Source organism: Pipra filicauda, unplaced genomic scaffold, assembly GCF_003945595.2.
Source record: "Pipra filicauda isolate LSUMZ 115617 unplaced genomic scaffold, ASM394559v2 scaffold27_size4233163_pilon, whole genome shotgun sequence".
Lineage (NCBI taxonomy): Eukaryota > Metazoa > Chordata > Aves > Passeriformes > Pipridae > Pipra > Pipra filicauda.
Window position 1 is genome coordinate 94,903 of NW_024104398.1, and position 18,863 is coordinate 113,765.

The 18,863-nt window shown below is 37.2% G+C and overlaps 1 protein-coding gene across 2 annotated transcripts in view; it reads right to left on the reverse strand.

Annotated features, from left to right (window-relative positions):
* NRDE2 (NRDE-2, necessary for RNA interference, domain containing) overlaps positions 1-17,059 on the reverse strand; it is a 31,132-nt gene extending 14,073 nt beyond the window's left edge. The window contains exons 1-7 of one of the 2 annotated variants that reach the window (XM_027739968.2): positions 16,944-17,059; positions 11,440-11,548; positions 9,207-9,425; positions 7,035-7,184; positions 4,570-5,032; positions 3,969-4,371; positions 306-439 (exon numbers count right to left, since the gene is read on the reverse strand). In XM_027739968.2, the coding sequence (XP_027595769.2) occupies positions 306-439; positions 3,969-4,371; positions 4,570-5,032; positions 7,035-7,184; positions 9,207-9,425; positions 11,440-11,548; positions 16,944-17,022 (1,557 nt within the window). In that variant the 5' untranslated portion in view covers positions 17,023-17,059. Of the gene's footprint in view, positions 1-305; positions 440-3,968; positions 4,372-4,569; positions 5,033-7,034; positions 7,185-9,206; positions 9,426-11,439; positions 11,549-16,047; positions 16,550-16,943 lie in introns of those variants that run through there. The other variant, XM_039382660.1, reaches the window with a different exon arrangement.
* Positions 17,060-18,863: the final 1,804 nt, after the last annotated feature.

Sequence of the window (18,863 nt, forward strand, 5' to 3'; positions counted from 1 at the left end):
TGGTCAGCTAGTTCTATTTTTTCCTATTTTTTCGATTTTTTTTTTCATCTTTAATTAGTAAAAAAGAAGTCATGAAATGACTGGTTATCACACTTGTATTATATACAGCAGAAGTAGCTGTTTGGCCTGCAGTTCCAGAGAACCCACAAGCATTTTTTCAAGGAAAGCATCACCTTGAAGAATCACTAAGTAAGTGGTTATCCAAAAATATTTCCCTATGTCCTCAAAAATTCATCAACATGTTCCTGGTACTGCATTCTCTGTAATAGATAAAGACACACACCCATTTAAATGGAAATTGCTACCTGTCCCCTTGTTGGCAGATCTTTTACACTGTCAGGTTTAAAGAAGGTGAAGTCAATCAGAGCCTGAAACAAAGACACTGCTTTCTCAGAATGGCCAGCCTGTCTCAGAAAGTGGCACTGCTGAATAAATATAGCTGTAAAGTAAAGAAGACAAAATTTTAGTATTTCAAATTAATTTTGTTGCAAAATATTTTATTACAGCCCACATATACAAAATACATACATGAAGTGCTGTAGTGCATAATTGTTTTGGAATAGTATCAAAACCCAAAACATGGGGAGTAACTAGCACAAATGCCTGTCAAAACTGTCATAGTTGAGTTAACTCTAAGACTGCCCACTTTAAATGTACCAAAGAGATGACTTTTTATTCATGCTGGACATGCACTGTCCTTATTGATGAAAAAGACAGACAATGGTCCCAACTTCAGTGTATTCAACATCTGTCAGTGGGTCACAGCCCTCTTTGAAGATGCTGGGTGTTATCACAATGCACACAGGAGCTGATAACAACAAAAATCCTCTTTGCCTCAGTTTTGCATGAGATAGTTACATTGGTAATATTCTGGTAATATACCATTTTCATTCCAACTGTCACTCCCTTTTTCTTCACCTTTACATAAGACCTGAGTTAAGAGAAGTCCAGTCTTTTGGTCAAGGTGTTACTGCTTAGAAGTAGAGAAGAGCCCTATCCCTTGCTCTTCAACAAATTTTATTTGTAATCACTGCCATATCCCTACTGCATACTGAGCCTCAGTCCCAGCTCAAAAAGGGGAGCAAAGCCCCAGTTTTTCTAGTCATATATTTGCAATGAGAGTCTTAAATGAAACATCTGGAAAATAACAGGTATTATAAACACCTCTATTAGCAGGTAGCTCAAAAACATTTCAGAGATACTTAATCACTCCAAATTACACTCCAGTCTTAACAAAATAGAGGCTGTTCAAAAACCTAATTGCTTTAAATCATAATCTTAATTGGCTTGCAAAAAAACCACCAAAACCCGTAAATAAAGACTTAAATAAGTCACCGACAGCTTTGAAACTAGTTCTTCAAAACCTTTTTTCTTCACTAAATGCACAGGCTTTGGAGGGTTTTAAACCATCAAAATATTTATGTGTCCAGATACACACATGCAACAACATAGTTTAGAATCAACTGCTCCTAAAGATCATGCTATTTTTTAATAACAAGTGGAAAAAGATTTACTCCTTTCACCTGTATTCAGATGTACATCAGATGTGTGCACATAAAAACTTGAATTCAGCTAGAATATACAAACCAGGCATTTAATCCAATCTTTTTCGGCAAAGCCAATGATTGTTTCCAATAACAAAGACTCAGATTTCTGAAAATATTTAGACAACTAAAACAATTATTAAGTATATAACAGAATCTTCCAAAGTATTTTAACCAATTTAGGCACTGTGTTCAACTGACATGGAAAAAGTTGTCCTTTCCTAGTCTCAAAACTTCAAAGAGATGAACTTTGATTAAAAGAGTCTGAATGTAGAGAATATCTCACCAGGATTTGCTGCCAAACTGGTGCCAAAAATAAATTACAGTGTAAGATTTTCTGCATTATAAAGAAGAAAAAGATATTTAAAGAAATTCAAAGATCAGCATTTTCTTTGCGGTAAATAGAACGAATACGTACTTAATTCAGTCCATGATCCTAAGACACTTCTGCAGCTGAACTGACTTAAAAGATAAGGATGTTTCTTCCAACCAGTAGATATAATTTGAAAAACAGGATTCCTTTTACACAGCAAAATATGAGAATGCTTTATCTTTATCTGATTAACAATTCCTACTAAATTTAAAGTATTATAAATTTTTATCTCAAAATTTATGTAAAAGCTGATCTATCATTTTAAATTCAGTTTTACCTTTCTTAAATTTCATGTTTTAAAAAAAAAAAACACCCACCCATTTCCAAGTAGATAGTGCTGTGTATTGAATTGAACACTAGATGGCACAGTGTGCTGCTATTTAAAATTAGAGCTCTTATACTTTGTCCTTAGCAAAGGTCAAAGGTTGAAGATACAAGCCTACTATATATCTATACTACTACTCCTCATAATTAATTTGTGAAACAATCTGTCTTAACGAGCAGTCTGCTAATCTTCCTTACTCTCAGTTAAAAATCAGTCCAAGAATTATATAGCTGAGTCATTAAAAAAGAAATCTCAAATCAAGAAGTCTCCCACTGGAATTTTCTCTACTTCAATCATATGAATTCCAAAGGGGAAAAATAAAATACTTGACAGTGTTCATGAACAAATCACTCTAGGCTTAATACAGAACAACAGGAAGTAATTTGTGTTTCTGTTCCACTCCTAAAGTTGAGTTCATTTTCATTTTAACCTATCTATGGACACTGCCAGCAAAAAAGTACTTGGAAAACCATCAATATTAGCTAACTAGTTAAAGGAACTCAAAAAAAAAAATCTCATAGCAGTTGACAAACAGTTTTTAATGAGACACACGTTCAAATGTGTGCAGGGAAACAAAATTAAAGAAAAACCTTCCTGTAGCCAAAAATAGATTCTGAATAAAACATTTGTCCTGAGAATCATTTATCATGGTTAGTGTACAAAGTGACTGAAGTGTGGGAAATTAGAGACAGTGGAAGCAATTAGAAGCTATCAGGCTGTATAATATCTACCTGCCAGTACAGGATTTTTCCTTTGCAGCACTTTTTCCAGTGCTTGATCCAAGATGAATCAGTCAAAGACCACATGAGATCTGAACACCTGAAACTAATTTGTAAACCCACCATCAAAATCTCTAAGTCCAGACTGGACATTGCAAAACAGACAGCATCATTGCTGAAACAGCAGTTACAGGACTCAGATAAAAACAGGAGGTCACACATTTAAAAAAATGGACTCTTTCGTCATAGTCTCTTGCACATTGAAAAAAAAATTTAAAAGAAAAAAAAAAGGCAAAAATATTCATGATGACATTAATATTTCACCCTCCTCAGTGTACTTATTGATTAATAATCACAATGACACTCCAAGGTAGAGAAGCAAAACTGCAATGGGAAAGGATAAGCCATTTAGCTCCAAATAAATTTAAAGACCATGCCAGAACTGAGCATGAACTCATTTCTTCCCTGGATCCACTCCAGCATCCTAACCATCTGACTAATTTTCCTTCCAGGGATAATTATATAATCAAGTGGTAGATATATGCATAGAACAAATACAAAAGACATGTTCACATGGTATTACAGTTTAGAATTCTCCATTTACAAACCGGGGTGCTCAAGAAAATTTCACATCAGACTTGTCATGTTCCTCCTCTTTTCTGGATTAAAGTAATTAGCTGTAAAACTTTTGAACAAGAGATAATTGTTTTTTTCACAAGCCACTCTTTCAAAAGTGCATCCCTCGGCTGTTGGCTGCGATTCTCCAGTCCTGACACTGCACTATAAACCACTCAGCACATTAGACTTTACTGGATGTTGTATCATAAACTCTCCCGGGGAACAAAAAGATCTGCTATATCCATATTTGGTTGGAATATCTCCTTTAATTCTCAGCTAAGAAATCAGGATGCCAGGCATTCTGAAGAGAAGAAAAGCTTCACACAATACATAGGAAAGTCTATTCTTAATGTAATTAGCTCCATAATATGAAACAGACAGAACCTTACCCAGCATGGCTTCTTCTGTGCCAGGCAGCAGAGGATGGGATACCATGCTGCCATCCTGTACAGCTGCCAACGTTGTCAAACATTTTCCATAGAGACTATTGATTTTTGAAACAGAAAAGGTAGTGAACTGACTTTGACAGAACAGAAGGTATTTCTTCCACATCTCTGGATTATTGGGATGCAAGAAAATTAGCTTCTGCCATTCTTTGATCAAAGCTGGTGGTTCCCAGAACTCTGTGCAAAGCTTCAGCCTGGCAAGTTTCAGATCAACATTACTGGGGTTACTTTCAATTGCCCTCTCTAATATAGCCAGTTTCTTTTCTAAGATTAACTTGAGTGATTTTCTTCTTACTTCCTGCTCTCCCTTACTGGCATAAGGGCTAGGTCCTCTCATTAATTCATCCTGAAACAAAAAGAAAAATCATTACAACATTAGGAAGAATCATCACTAGAATCACAAGAATACTGACATTTGTGAATATGAATTAACAATTCATTCTTCATCGACAGAAGATATACAGTACTAAACAAATGAAATTACAATATAACGTTTATGTATTTATTACTTATAATAAGCAACAAGGTCTATTAGAATACATACCTGAAAAGAAACAAATTCCATCCAAGCATTAATATCTCTTGGGTTTTCTCTGACTTTCTTGTTATGTTCTTCCACTTTTGTCATTAGGATGGGGTTCATGTTTATCCCAGGCTCTTGAATTGTTTGCTGCGTATTTACAGACTCATTGTCTGCACTCTTGTGCCCTTTTCCTTGTAGCCACACTGTAGTTGATGGATCATAAATCCCAAGAGGATTTACCTCTTTTCTGTCAGAAGAATCATCAGTTTCTGTTTGGGAAACTGGTATAAAAGCAGGTGGGTGAGATGGACAATCTTTATTGCAAACAGGAATCCCATCTGTGTTCAGCATCTTCACATTGCTCTTTGTAAAGTAGCGCTCAGGTTGAATCTGTACTTGCTTCCTTTTTGATGTAGAACTGTCCCAAGTTATACACTGTTTCTTCACATCTATGCCAAGGCAGGACTCCCCTCTCCTTTTATACCTTAGAAGGGAAAATACAGTCAAACATATTCTACAATACACATCAGAAAAAACACGTCCTTCTTGAAAGCAAGCATGGAAGAAATACTTGCATTCAAATTGACTCAAATAACGTATGCATAGACCTTCAAAAGTTTAAGGACCTGGTAACTTTCTGCTTATTTAAGACTTCAGTTTATGAAGTCTTAATATGCCAATTTATGCCATCACATTTCTAATATCATAATAAGCTTCCTCTGACTTCAACAATATCTGTCATACTCAAGCAGAAGAAAAAACTTTTTTCTTCCTATCATTTTAAGCCAAGTAGAACCTGGAGAAAGAACAACATACAACATCATTTAGGGCTACTTAGATTAGATTATTTTAAACTGAAAATCAGACACCATTAGTTCAGTCCAGTAACTTCTTTCTATGTCCCTAAGCTCCTGTCCATTTTATATGCCAAAAAGTGGACAAGGGTGTGGAGAGAAAAGAAAGACCACATTCATAAAGGCCACAATAGTCCTATGGATTAAGAAAGGAAAATACCATCTTCAAATATTACCAAGAATGTCAGTGGCAGATATAGTGACATGTAATGCTAAAATAATACTTTTCATCTCAGAAGACAGCTGACAATCCAAAGATGGTAAAAAATTGAAATTAATTGTAACCAGGCAATTTTATTGCAAAGGTATATAACACTACAAAAATATAACCCATAAATTCTCCTTCTTCCACAAGTAATTATATACAGTATTATTTTATATACAGTAAACAACTTTCAGGAAAATCACGAAATGTACATAGACAATGCACAGGCCAAGTGTAGGCTCCTTTAGATGGGCTTCTGTGTTAATGCAGGGAAATGTTCTGAAGGGTCATCATAGTACCAGTAACTCACTAAGGATGTTGAACGTGCAATTTCATCTATACTAATCTGAAATGTAGCATTGCATAAGACTAACACCTTTTGGTACAATGTCTGGGTGATTGATCTATCACTGAATCTGTTTGCTCAAAGACCCATCCAATCTGGCCTTGAACATTTCCAGGAACAGGGCAACCACAACTTCTCTAAGCAAGCTGTTCCAGTTCCTCACCACCCTCACAGTAAAGAATTTCTTCCTAATATCCAATGAAAACCTACTCTCCTTCAGTTTAGAGCCATTACCCCTTGCCCTATCACTACATGCCCTTGTAAAAAGTCCCTCTCCATCTTTCTTGTAGGCCCCTTCATGTGCTGGATGAAGCCTTCTCTTCTCCAGGGTAAACAACCCCAGTTCTCTCAGCCTTTCCTCACAGGAGAGGTGCCCCACCCTCTATAATCAACTTGGTGGCCTCCTCTGGACTTGCTCAAACAGGTCCATGTCCTTCCTGTGCTGGGGATTCCAGAGCTGGATGCAGCACTCCAAGTGGGGTCTCACCAGAGCAGAGTAGAGGGCAGAATCCCCTCCCTGGACCTGCTGGCCACACTGATGTAGCCCAGGACATGTTTGGCTTTCTGGGCTGCGAGCACACATGGCCAGCTCATGTTCAGCCTCTCATCCACCAGCACCCCCAAGTCCTTCTCAGCAGGGCTGCTCTTGATCTGTTCAACCCCCAGCCTGGACTGATACCAGGGGCTGCCTTGATCCAGGTGCAGCATCTTGCACTTCTGAAATCTCATGATGTTTCTATGGGCCGACTTCCCAAGCTTGGCCAGGTCCCTCCGGATGGCATCTTGTCCTTCAGGAAAATCAACTGCACTGATCAGCTTGGTGTTGTTGGCAAACTTGCTGAGGGTGCACTTGATCCCTCTGTCCATGTCATGATGACATTAAATAATAGCACTGGTCCCAATACAGATCCCCAAGGGACATGTGACATTGGTCCAAAGGCAAGTCAAATTCTGAAATAAACTATTCAGTTATCTTTTCTCATCTTCTATATCAAAATGTCACAGCCAGACTCAAGTTAATAAATCACAAGATAGTGATGCTGTGATAGTTTGAATACCGATAGAAAACAACATTTTGTACCTTGCTATGTCCCCACGATACAAGGATTTGTAGGTCCAGTTTCCAGGGTCTGGTTTCTTGTCTATTCTGAAGGTGTCTGTTGTGAAAGCCTGGACATCATCGAGCCAAACAGAGCGACTGTTGGTAAGATTTGATGTTTTCTTACCTAGACTGTAGAAAAGGAGGAGGATATTCTAAGCATTTGTGCACATATTCAGCATTTACAAAACCCAGGAAACATTACATTTCCGTAGTTCATAATAATTTAATTTACTCAGAGTCATGCTACGTGATCCACTATCTCACAGTCAGTCCTGTGCTTGGAAAAAAACAATTAGAAATACACTAATCGGACCATCAAACCAAAACACAAACACTCCCTGCATTTCCAAAAACTGAATTTACAATTGGGAAAAATAAACACATTTAACCAATCAATCCAATCAATTGCCTGGCAAACTGTAACCCAAAAGCTATATATTACTACTTCTAAAATTTACTTTTGTCTTAGTAAGATGTGACAATTAAGAGAAAGAGGACAATCTGTAAGAGGATTAATTACACTGATTAGCTGTAATTCTATCCATGCATTTGATAAAACAGTGTGCATCAAAGTGGTTTCTGGATTACAGTTATACGAATGAACTTAAGTGGAAATTGCCACCTGCCTCTGAGCTGTAGACAACTATGAACTTCCAATATGAATTCATGGTACAAATACATGAGTTTTAGAGTCTTGAGATGTTTTCTAAAATTTCACAAGACCTTTCACATTCAGAGCCATTTTGTGGTTCAGATTTCAAAACCAGTCTCTTGAAAATTTAAATTCTTTCAGCATCAACAATTTATGGAAAGAACTTCAACACTTTCACTTAGGCAAAGCATGGGCTGGTTGGCCCAATCTAGCAAACAGCTTATGAACCAGGCCCAGACAGCCCTCCAGCAAAAACGAGTGATGAGACAGAGCAGAACGGTTTTAGCAACCAAATGATTTTTACTGTCCTTCCTGACAGTCAACCTGAGCCACCCCAAGCCAAGAAGAGAGTTCTCATAAAGGAGGAGGCTAGCATGGCTAGAGATGTCAGACAATACCTGCAGCACCACTGCCACTCTTCCACAGGGAAACAATGTTACAAGCCCTTGGCACAGACACATGCCCACAACCCTGGGCGTTTGGCTCCTTGTTCATCTGCCTTGAGAAAAGTAGTAAATTGGTGGAAAGTCAAAGTCTACCTGGACTACACACAGTTATAACAACAACTCCTCAATGTCACCAAATCCTCACTCTATTCCTGGGAGTAGCTGCAATGCTGTGAATTAGAGCCAGAGCTGCTGATGCCAAAGAAAACACAGGAACTAAGCAAACAGAGAGAGGCAAAATGGCTGCTCAAGCTAGCAAACATGACGAGAGCCAGGGAAAGGTGACTTACACAGCCAACTGGATAGCGACACTTTGAAATGCTCAAAACCCAACAGCCTGAGAAAAGCACAGCCAGGTATGCCCAACCTGGATACTCAGTGCATTCACAGAACCTCTTTCACTGCTCAAAGATCATGATAGTCACTACATACCTACATCTTCACTAACTACACAGGACTTTAGAGCACCTGGAATTAACAAAGTAGATCTAATAAAACAATTTCAATACCCTTATAGATGTACTACAAGCAGGAAGTATGGAGCATATGGAGTAATAAATGCCTGCATATAAAAGAAATGTTAAATCATACAACAAACTTTGTCTTAATATCAAAAAAAGGAAACGTTAATTCTGTGGAGAGGAAGTTATATTACAAGGCAAACTCAACCATATATTAAGAGTTCTGCACTAATTAAGAATGTTTAATGTAATCCCACTCCAAACTCTCCCAAAAGAAGGTCCATGAAAGGAAACAAGATGCTTACAAAAACTAAACATACGCCTCTACATGTCTTTAAAAATGTATTTCATTACCACCATATCATGCTTTGATCTGCACAACAGTACTGCACTGAATATTTTCGTCACAGTTTTTCAATATGATTAAACAAGTGGTTCTAAATCTATTTTCATTGCTCTGAATGCAGGCTTAGTCATATACAGCTTAGAAAAAAATGGTCAACTAGCGTTAAGAATTTCAGTTGAAAAGACAAGCACAGGAACCCAAGGAATTTCCATCTCGCTCAGTGTTAACAAATAGATATATACGTACTTTGCTGCTGCTTCCTTTTCACCATTTCTACCACTTCCTTTGTTCTTGATGTGCTTACTGTCCACGTCCGATTCACTGCTACTGGAGTCCCCTTTGGTTTTCCTTTTTGTCTTCTTATAGTGGTGATGCTTTTTCTTTTTTTTTTTCCTTTTCTTACTTCCCTCTTTCAGACTCTCATCTGTATCACTTTCTCCTGACAACTCAGATCTTGAAGAAGTCCTGCTGGGGAAAAAAGTATATACATCTATATATACACCTTTAAATCCAAGTAGTAAAACTGTTAAGAAACAGCACTATAAGAAAGTTCAGAATCTTTTACCCCTTACCTTTACTATCCCTGTATTTTTTGGAGAAAGTAGCAGTAACACATACAATTAAAGTGATATAAATCTGTATTAAATAACAATTATATTTTTCAGCTGTTGGAATTACTGACAACCAGTCTTAACATTTTAATTGTCAAGGCATTTTGATGTGTGATCTGTATAAACATCCACATGTTAACATTGCCAAATTAAAGAAGATGACTGAGCAGATAAAATTTCCTAACTTCACTAAACAACTTAGGTCAAGCTAAAAGATTGAGAAATCTTTCAGGGTGACCTGTTTCTTTATGACTTATCTAAGAAATACCAAAACCACACTTTTAAAATCACTTCCAGATTAGAAATCCAAATCTGACCAATCAAGGTACAATTTTTTATGATTACTGAACTAATGTTATCATATAATATAATAACACTATATGCAACAGACAACTGACTGAAAGATCACAAAAAAGGACAGTTTTGGCAAAACACAGGTATACCACTATACATACCACATACACTTCCATACTTAATAATCAAATGAACAATGGAGGTCTTCTCTATCCCTTAATTAAAGCACAACCTCTTTTTAAACTTTTTTTTCTGCAATTTTCCAATGAAAGAAGGGAGTGACGAGTCTCAGTATTCCTAATATATCAATAAAAGAAACCGCACCATTTCAGAAGTAAGGCATCTCAAGTAACAGCCTTTACACAATTTTTTAAAGGACACTAAGAAAAAAGCAGCCATAGAAGAACCATTAGCAGGCCTTTAAAACAAACACACACACACACTCCTGCAAAACAAAAAAACCAAAACAAATCCCCCTAAAACCACCAACTAGATTGGAGCAATTAGTTTTTATGGAACTGAGATAAAACTGATTAGTTTTTATTAAACCAAGTACCCTAGCAACAGGCAAAAAAATAAAAAATTCCTCTGCACGTTATTTTTTGACAAACTCTTTTTCAAAGATAAAATTAATATGGTGGGTTTATTATGTCATTCTATCTGAATGGTAACTTGCAAAATCCTTAGTTTTATGACATTAAAGTCCTGACAAGATTTGAAGAAATATATGCACAATGTAGGACTGATAAACAGAACACTGATTGCATTTCAAACACACAATATATGTACAATATATGTAAATGCAAGAATACGTATACAAAAAGATGTACTCAGCTGTGCTTGGGATTATATTCTCTACCATGACCACCAACAATCATTGTAAACACGGGAGCTTGTATCAAATTAAAAGTGACTAAGGTTTTGAACCTGACAACTACAAGTTGATTCCATTTATTATTAAGTGCTAGTTACGGTGTAGATAAGCCATGTATAACAACTAGTCTAGTGAATGTATTAAAACTAGTTCTTCAGCAAATGTGGCTGCTTAAAGATCATTTTTGTAAAAGAATATAAAAGCCACTTCAGTGATCGGCATGTTCTACAGCCACACAACTTGATACATGTAGTATTTCATCAGTTCACATCTTCAACTGTCTTTTAAAAAGTAAAAAACTCAATTCTGAAATGGCTGATTTCTCTGGTTTCCACAAAGAAATCACAAAGATGATGCTTAATCTTTACATTATTTCAAGGGTCACTTAGGACATTCAAAAGCTAATGAATAATCATGACTGCTCACTTCCCTTTCCATTCCGAAATAACAATGATTTGAATGCAGCTCTGAGAAAAAGAAAATTGGAATGTAATTGCGTAAGTACAATTTCTCATTATTTTAAGTTAAAGGACATGGAAGCATTATTCATACTTTTATACATGACTCAGTTCAGGCCTTTTAAAATACTGAACAGTAGAATGAAAAGCGGCTTTTAGCTCCTGATTTTGTTCTCATATAACAGAAGATAAGCAGGACAAAAGAAAGAGGCTATTTTAAAATACAGCGAAGTACAGTCTACCTTTTTAGTGGTGATTTTTCAGGAATGACATTGGCAGCTTCTGTAGTGCGCTGGTGCAGTAATAGTGCATCTTCTGTAGAGAAGCTTGGGTTACTCAGCCAGTCTAATTCTGCAGGTAAAGAAAAGTGTGAGATCAATACAAATTAGCTTGCTACACTTTTTTTAAACTGGGGTTTAATATAGTCAGCGGACAGCTCAATTCACAGCAAATGTCACTAAGTCATGTGTGATAACTCAGCATATTGGAAAGCAGCTCGTGAAATTTCCATTTAGTATATTTTATACACAGCTCTACACTTTAAAAAAATAATCTGTCCAATATTAATTTTTATAATTTAAAAATTCAAGCTTTACTTATTTATACACTGTATAAATTTGTTATTTATAATAAGACTGCCTACTGTATAATATATTTAATATTATATGTTACTTATCATATACATTACTTTTAATATACTATATACAATATAAAATGGAAATATTTACATATTTAAAGAGTGAAATTAAAGAAACTACAGAAAAGCATAATTAAATGAAAGGTGCAGTTAATGAATGCAATACAATTTATATAAACTAACAAAAGTGTACTTTACCCATAGTACAGGAAATATTCTTAACATGATCTTATTGATAGGAACATGCATCACTGATAAGAATACTCAAGTGTTTTATACAAGGTCAAACCAAGTCAATTCTCTAACCACTGAAATACCATTAGACTTTTCACTAGTGTGAATTTTATGCTAATCTTGATATATTAGTCAGCATTAAGCATTCTGCATCTAGATCTCAGCCATTTCAGTCATCAGATAAGATCAGATACTGACAGGAAGCGGAGGGGGAATTTTTTGTCATAATTCTACTAGTATTACGAGTTCTATAACAATTTTCATAGATGTGAAAATTTTAAGTATGTGAAATTTTCTAACACATTAAACAACTTTTGTTCTGTACTTAAGTACAGAATTTAACAGCAACCTCTCCAGTGCCAGACTACTGGAGGTAACAACAAAAGGAACAAATTTGGTCTCCCTGCCTCTTCTCTATGCTCTTTAAGATCACTTTTGTCTCAGTGTTCTTCCTGTCACACTCTTGTCTTTGTGCTCTTGACTACACTGACCTCTACTCCTTAAACAGCATGAACACATTGTCTGCCAAAACTTATATCTCTCCTTCTCCTAAAGTATTTCTTTCAGAAATAGCTCTTCGTACCAAAATTCTTTCTTCTGTCTCATGTCCCTGAATTGTTGTGCACAAAAGGATTTAAAACAGAAAAGGCTGCAAAACAGTTTGTTAACCTAAGTTAAACTCATCAAGAAGTACATTCAGTAAAGCAAAGCTCCACTTTGTGTTTCCCAAGAGACTGACCCTGTTACCAGAGGCCCCATGGGGAGGGTCACCTTCCCTGGCTCCTCTTGAACCTCCACTTCTGTGCACAGGAGAACCTAAAATCCATGGCACTGTCAGGACCAAAACACACTTCCCATGAGCACCCCAACCAACAGGCTCCAAACCTAAGGCAAACACACTACCACATTTTGTTGCAAATCAACATGACAACTTTTTTCCCCTTTCAGGAAAATACTTAAGATATGTGAATGTAAAATTAGAATAAAAATTGAAACCTCAAAACTGCAAACTTGCTTGCCTATTTAAAATATGATAAAAATCTACTATTTAATTTCAGTTAATCCACCCTGGCACAAACGTCTTTATTTTTGATGTGTCTGATTTTAAAACTGTACATCTACCACAAAGCATCCTTCCTAAACCATGGCAAGCTTAAAAGAGAAAGATTTATGCTGGATAATATCCAAGCAACATTTCACTTGCCTATCAAAATAATTATTCCCTCTGCTGGGGAACAAAGTAGCATGCAACAATAAGTTAATTTCGTATTTCAATACTGTAAGAGATGTATTAAGAAGTAACCTAAAATCAGAATTACTTCTTAGAAGAATCATATTTAGCATTTTCCATGAAATACCAAAATGTTTCTCATGGACAAATCTGTAACCATTATATACTAAAACTACACAGGAGTTACATAAGTTCATACACCTGATAACTGCATAAGCAAATCAGAGGTATTATTCACTATGTATGTCATGCAGTATACTGGGTGCCACTTTATACATGAGATTTTTCAGATATATTTATTAAATGTCATATGGATTTGAAAAATTATCTTCCTTACATTAAATTATTTCTGCTAATTTTGGTAATGCAGACAAGGTGTACAGGAACACAGGAGCAAACTACAACCCCACAAGGTTTTTCCACTGGTCACACTCTGGTCTTTACTAAACACAGTCAAATTCAGAGAAAGTACAATAGTTGAGAGCACTCCAGATTTCAGTAAATGCCACTAATTTGTGCAAAAAACCTTTTTTTTATTTATTTACAGAAATAAAAGACAAATTTAATTCTCCTAAAAAAAATAAATCCATCTCTGTTTTGATTTGCATTCTACTACCCAGATGGACCTAACAAAGCAGAAAAATGTACTGGCTGGCAGAGTCTCTGGTGTATCACATAACCACACAAAACTGTAACTTAATAGCTAGATAGACCACCTTAAAACTATTGTATCTGTTCAAATATATACAAAACTTATGTAATTTGTCTTTGGCCAGATCTCTGATAGCTTACTTTCAGGCACAAAAATATTCTCCATAGCCTTTGAGTTTCTCTTCTTTTTAATAAAATGTAATATGTAATAAATAATTTACTAGTATTGTTTCTTGACAGAAATAAATTTATTGTAAGGTAGTTCTGTATTGAGGAAGAGAGAGATACTGAGGAAGTAGGCTGGCAGACAGATGCACAGCAATCATGCATGAGATCCATTTCCATATGAAATTTGCCTCAAATACAGCAAAACAATAACTACTAGAAACAAACTTCCAAGATGTCATTTTCCCTTAGTTTTACCTGAAAGAACCTGTTATTCCCTTACAAATGTGAAGTCACTCACTAACTTGGTGCAATATGATTACAACAGTTAGCATAAGCAGAATAAGATTTGGGGTTTTTTATATTTTAAATTATTGTTTTAGGGCCTCCAAGGTCCTGTAGCTTGGTTCTACCTGAGCCAATATGATCAAACTGCATCTTTAAGGCACTGAAGAATCACACTGCAAGAACCAACCCCTGTAGCACAGTCAATGCACCTCTGTGGATACAGCAGGGAAATGTTCCAAATTTTCCAAATACAGCACTTCCTGAACAATTTAATTGAATTGACCTAATACTTGGACAGAACTGAACAATTTTTTCCATTATACAATATTCAAGTCCAAACAGCTTGTAAATAATCTCAAGTGAATCAATTAGCTGGATACAAGCATTTCAAACATCATAATGCATTCCAAACTCCAAAACGCTATCTCTTCAGTTCTTTGCTTTTTTTCTTGTGGAATGTCTAAATAGATTATTATTTTTGCAGACTGGATTTATGTTCTTAAACATAAAGAATAAAAACATATAGAAGACCTATTTTGTGATAATATGTTCTATTCTACCACCCATGTTTATGAGCACGACAGTAGCAGCAATCCAGTGGCATGCTTTTTATACCTTCTAAAGGAAAAAAAAAATTTACAGTGTATGTCTACAGACACCATTTTTAAGAGTTATACAAAGCCTTTTGTTTCCTCTCAGGATCCTGAAAATCTGCTTTCAGCAAAAATCACTGCATTGCCTGACCTACAGCATATTTCAGACTGCAAGTAATGGTGCACATAATGCCTACTAATGTCAGCAAGGTTAATTATTACCACTGCTCTCCTCATGGCTACTGATAAATCTGCAATTTAGCTTCTATCAGAAACTAATTAAGCTTGACAACATACTTGTAAGAAATCACATACAAAATCAGCATTCTGGAGGCTGCTGCAACTCAGCAATCAGGCAGGACAGGTAGTATAAGCAACACTGGTGTTTCAGGTGACACTTGTACTTTAGAAATGGTTTAGGAAGGTTTGTAAGAGCATGAGACAGGTGGTTGGCACAATGAAACATGGTCAACATATTCATATTATTACTTCAACTTTTACAATAAAGCTATGAAGCAGTCCTAAATGTCTGCTAAAGGTACCTCAGTTTTGCATAACATGTTAAAACCAATATACTCTGGGATTTCAGTATTACAACGGACTTTGGCTTCACATCAGCTCTGAGCAAAGAGAACCATCTATCAGACAGATACCAAAGTTGCCTCTCAAGTTCTCAAGTTCTCATAAGCTGAATGTGTGAAATTTGATATATGCCACCATAAATGTGGTTCTGAGTTAATACTTAATTTTTATAACTTACACTAAAATGTCGTTGTCAACTGCAAAGTAAAATATTGACTAAAACATAAACCAAACAAATTTTATCAATAATTCTTACACAAAAAAATTCCAGTATACCAAAATGTAACTCATAAACAGTGCTAACAACTCAAACTTGGACTTAAAAGTCAGTCTTCCATCTTTTTCTGTATAATTTGATCTTTCAGACAGGTGGCCTGCAGTGACACAGACTACATGTAACAAACCTAAAGGCTAAATTCCATGTTTTAAAATATAAACAAGGTCTTATTACCAGAGAATTTTTCTGTACCTCTGCCTGGCATAGCAGCTCCTCTGTTCCTAGAAGACGCAATTTGGGATCTTATTATGTCCACTACTCCCTACACTAAGTGTCATTACCAGAAAGGTCCCTAAATGTGGCTAGAAGACCCCTGTACTGGCAGACCAAGTATGAACAACTGTAATACCGCGAGGTGGTAATGCAGAACGGGTTAGAACAGGGTTTAGCCTGAACTGCTAAAGGTGTCACAAACTCATCATACAGACTGGACCAAATATACAAGAAATTTAGCCTAATTAAAGAATGCTCTTCGTATTTCCCCTAGCTGTGGTGTCTAGAGAACGGGCAGATTTCAAGGGTGGTGGAAGCTGGCAAGCAAAAGGCTTAGTTCAAATCCTCTCCGAATAGAGTTAATAAACCTAGTAACCACTTCACTGCTTGGCAATACACCAGAAAGGGTTCTTTACTTATTTAATAAAAGCGTAACTTGCTAGACAGCAACGGTAACAATCAAAATGAGACACTCGTTATCATCTCAGCCGTGAGACTGTCGCAAAAAATGTCGCTTACAACTAATAGGCAAGGAACTCAGAAAACACTTTTTACGTTACCCAAAGACAGTGGCTAAAAAAAAAAATAAATAAAAAACCCACAAACAAACAAACAACAACAAAAACAAATAAACAAAACAAAACAAAACAAAAAGCAAACACAAACAAAACAACAACAAATCAAAACCCCCTATGCCGCGCTCCGCAGCCTCCGGGGGCGATGGACACAGGCTGACGGGCCCAGGCCCGGCGGCAGCACCGCCTCCATAGCGGGGGCGGAGCGCGGGCCAGCACGCGGCCGGAGCGGGCCCGGCGGCGTGCGCCGAGGGCCGCTGGTGGGCTGTTAGGGGAAAGAGGGTTCTCCCAGGACTTTACCTTTCCTGAAGCCCTCGGTGCTGCCGGCGGGGGGGTCCTCGGGCTGGACGGCCCCGGCGAAGGCCGGGAACAGCGCCATGTCTGGGCCGGCCGCCGCCACCGCCCACCCCGACTGCTCAGCGCCAAGATGGCGCCGCGGCGCAGAGCGCGTTGGGACCTGTAGTTCTTCCGGCCGCCCCAAAATGGCGGCGGGGCTGCGCTGCTGAGAGGAGGTGGGATGGACATTAGGGTTGCTGCAGGCGTTCTGCCTTCTGTGGGCCTCCGGTATCGTGCGCCCGCCGCCGCCGTCACTCTGGCACTGGAGGAGGGAACTGCTCGGGGAAGAGGAGAGATGGGGTTTCCAGAGTCAGCCGTTCCTTCCCACCACTCTTGTCCCTCATGGAGTTCACTGGGATGGGACACCTCGGGACTGGAATGCTCGGTTGTGTAAAGGATAATGCTCTAAGAGGCGTTCATGCTTTCTGTTGGTGGCCACTGTGTGCCTGGAGGCTCGTGTATCCAGATAACCTGGATCAACACCGACAGGGAGAGCAGAGGGGAGAAATAGCCTCCTGCCGCCTGACCTTAATGGGTCTCCTAACCAGGTGGTCACCCATGGTGTCTGAGAGCACCCATGGGCCTGCTCTCCCCGAAGGAACTGCAAAAATAATTTTTTATGCTTTTACACTTTGCGCCTTCTTGGGCAGGATGTTCCATTTTTAAATATGTATTGTCTGAAACAGTGCTTTCTTTTTGTCTCAAGCCCAGTGCCTGATTCTTGCATTATGAGGAAAAAATAAGCACCCTATTCACTTTTTTTGCAAAATGTTATACACTGTTAATATATTTCAGTATTCTCCTTTCTGGACTGAAAAGTTCACCTTTTTTTCTTTGTATATTAAAGCTCCTTGTTGAATTTCCCTAATTTTTCTAATTCCTACACTAATACTACTGCATGACCAGAATTTCATGTAATGATTATACTATGATTAAACTATGTGATTAGGGATCCCCTATAGGGATTAGGGATTATATAGAATTATGATGATTGGTTTGCTTTGGGTTCCTTTTTCAATACCTTCTGATCATTCCTGAGCTACAGTGTCTGTCAAGAACCCATTCCTGTGTAGCAAAATAGTTAAATACTGTTTATAGATATTATGATTTGCTTCTCTATACACACCACTTTGCATTTACCAAACTGATTTTTTTTTTGGTCATTTTATAATTTATTTCTGGAATACTTCAGTGACCTTTTTCAGTCAGATTTCCAGTTGATTGCTGTGAATAGTTCTGCAACATTTACAGACTTTGTCAACACTACAATCGCTGCTGTTTGCAGCCTTTCTGTAGATGTTGGTGACTTCATCCTTTAGAAAACTATTTTTTAATCCTTGTTTCCTACCTTTAGTTTATTATTAGTTCATAAATGCTATTCATCAACAGTAGAGAAGGATATAAGTACAGAGAGAAGAGGATTCAGAACAAAATAGTGATCATGGACACTGGTAGTCTGGAAGTCATCAAATGAGTGGGGCCTGATTGCCAGCTTAGAAAGTTCAGCTTTAAAAGTATGCTCACATACTGGTGTGCAGCCAAGTTTTAGTTCAAGTCTGTTAACTATGAAGTTTTGTAGTAGGAAAATAGACTGTGGAAAATGTAGTATGTAACATACAGAAATATGTATCTATCTAGAACAGATACAGAAGATAGGAAAGAAATCTAAAAGAAGCACATTACTAACTTGTAACCAAATTCTGAAGAGAAAATTTAAAAAAAAATTACCTTGCCACATACAATTTTTAAACTTTTTCCTATGAAGAGAAAACCTATGTAATTATGCAACCTGAACAAGCAGTTATCTTTCTGTCTGTGTGGCATAATTTCACCAGGTAGTTTTAGAACTTGTGACTAATTTCAACCAAATTTAACAGGTTACAG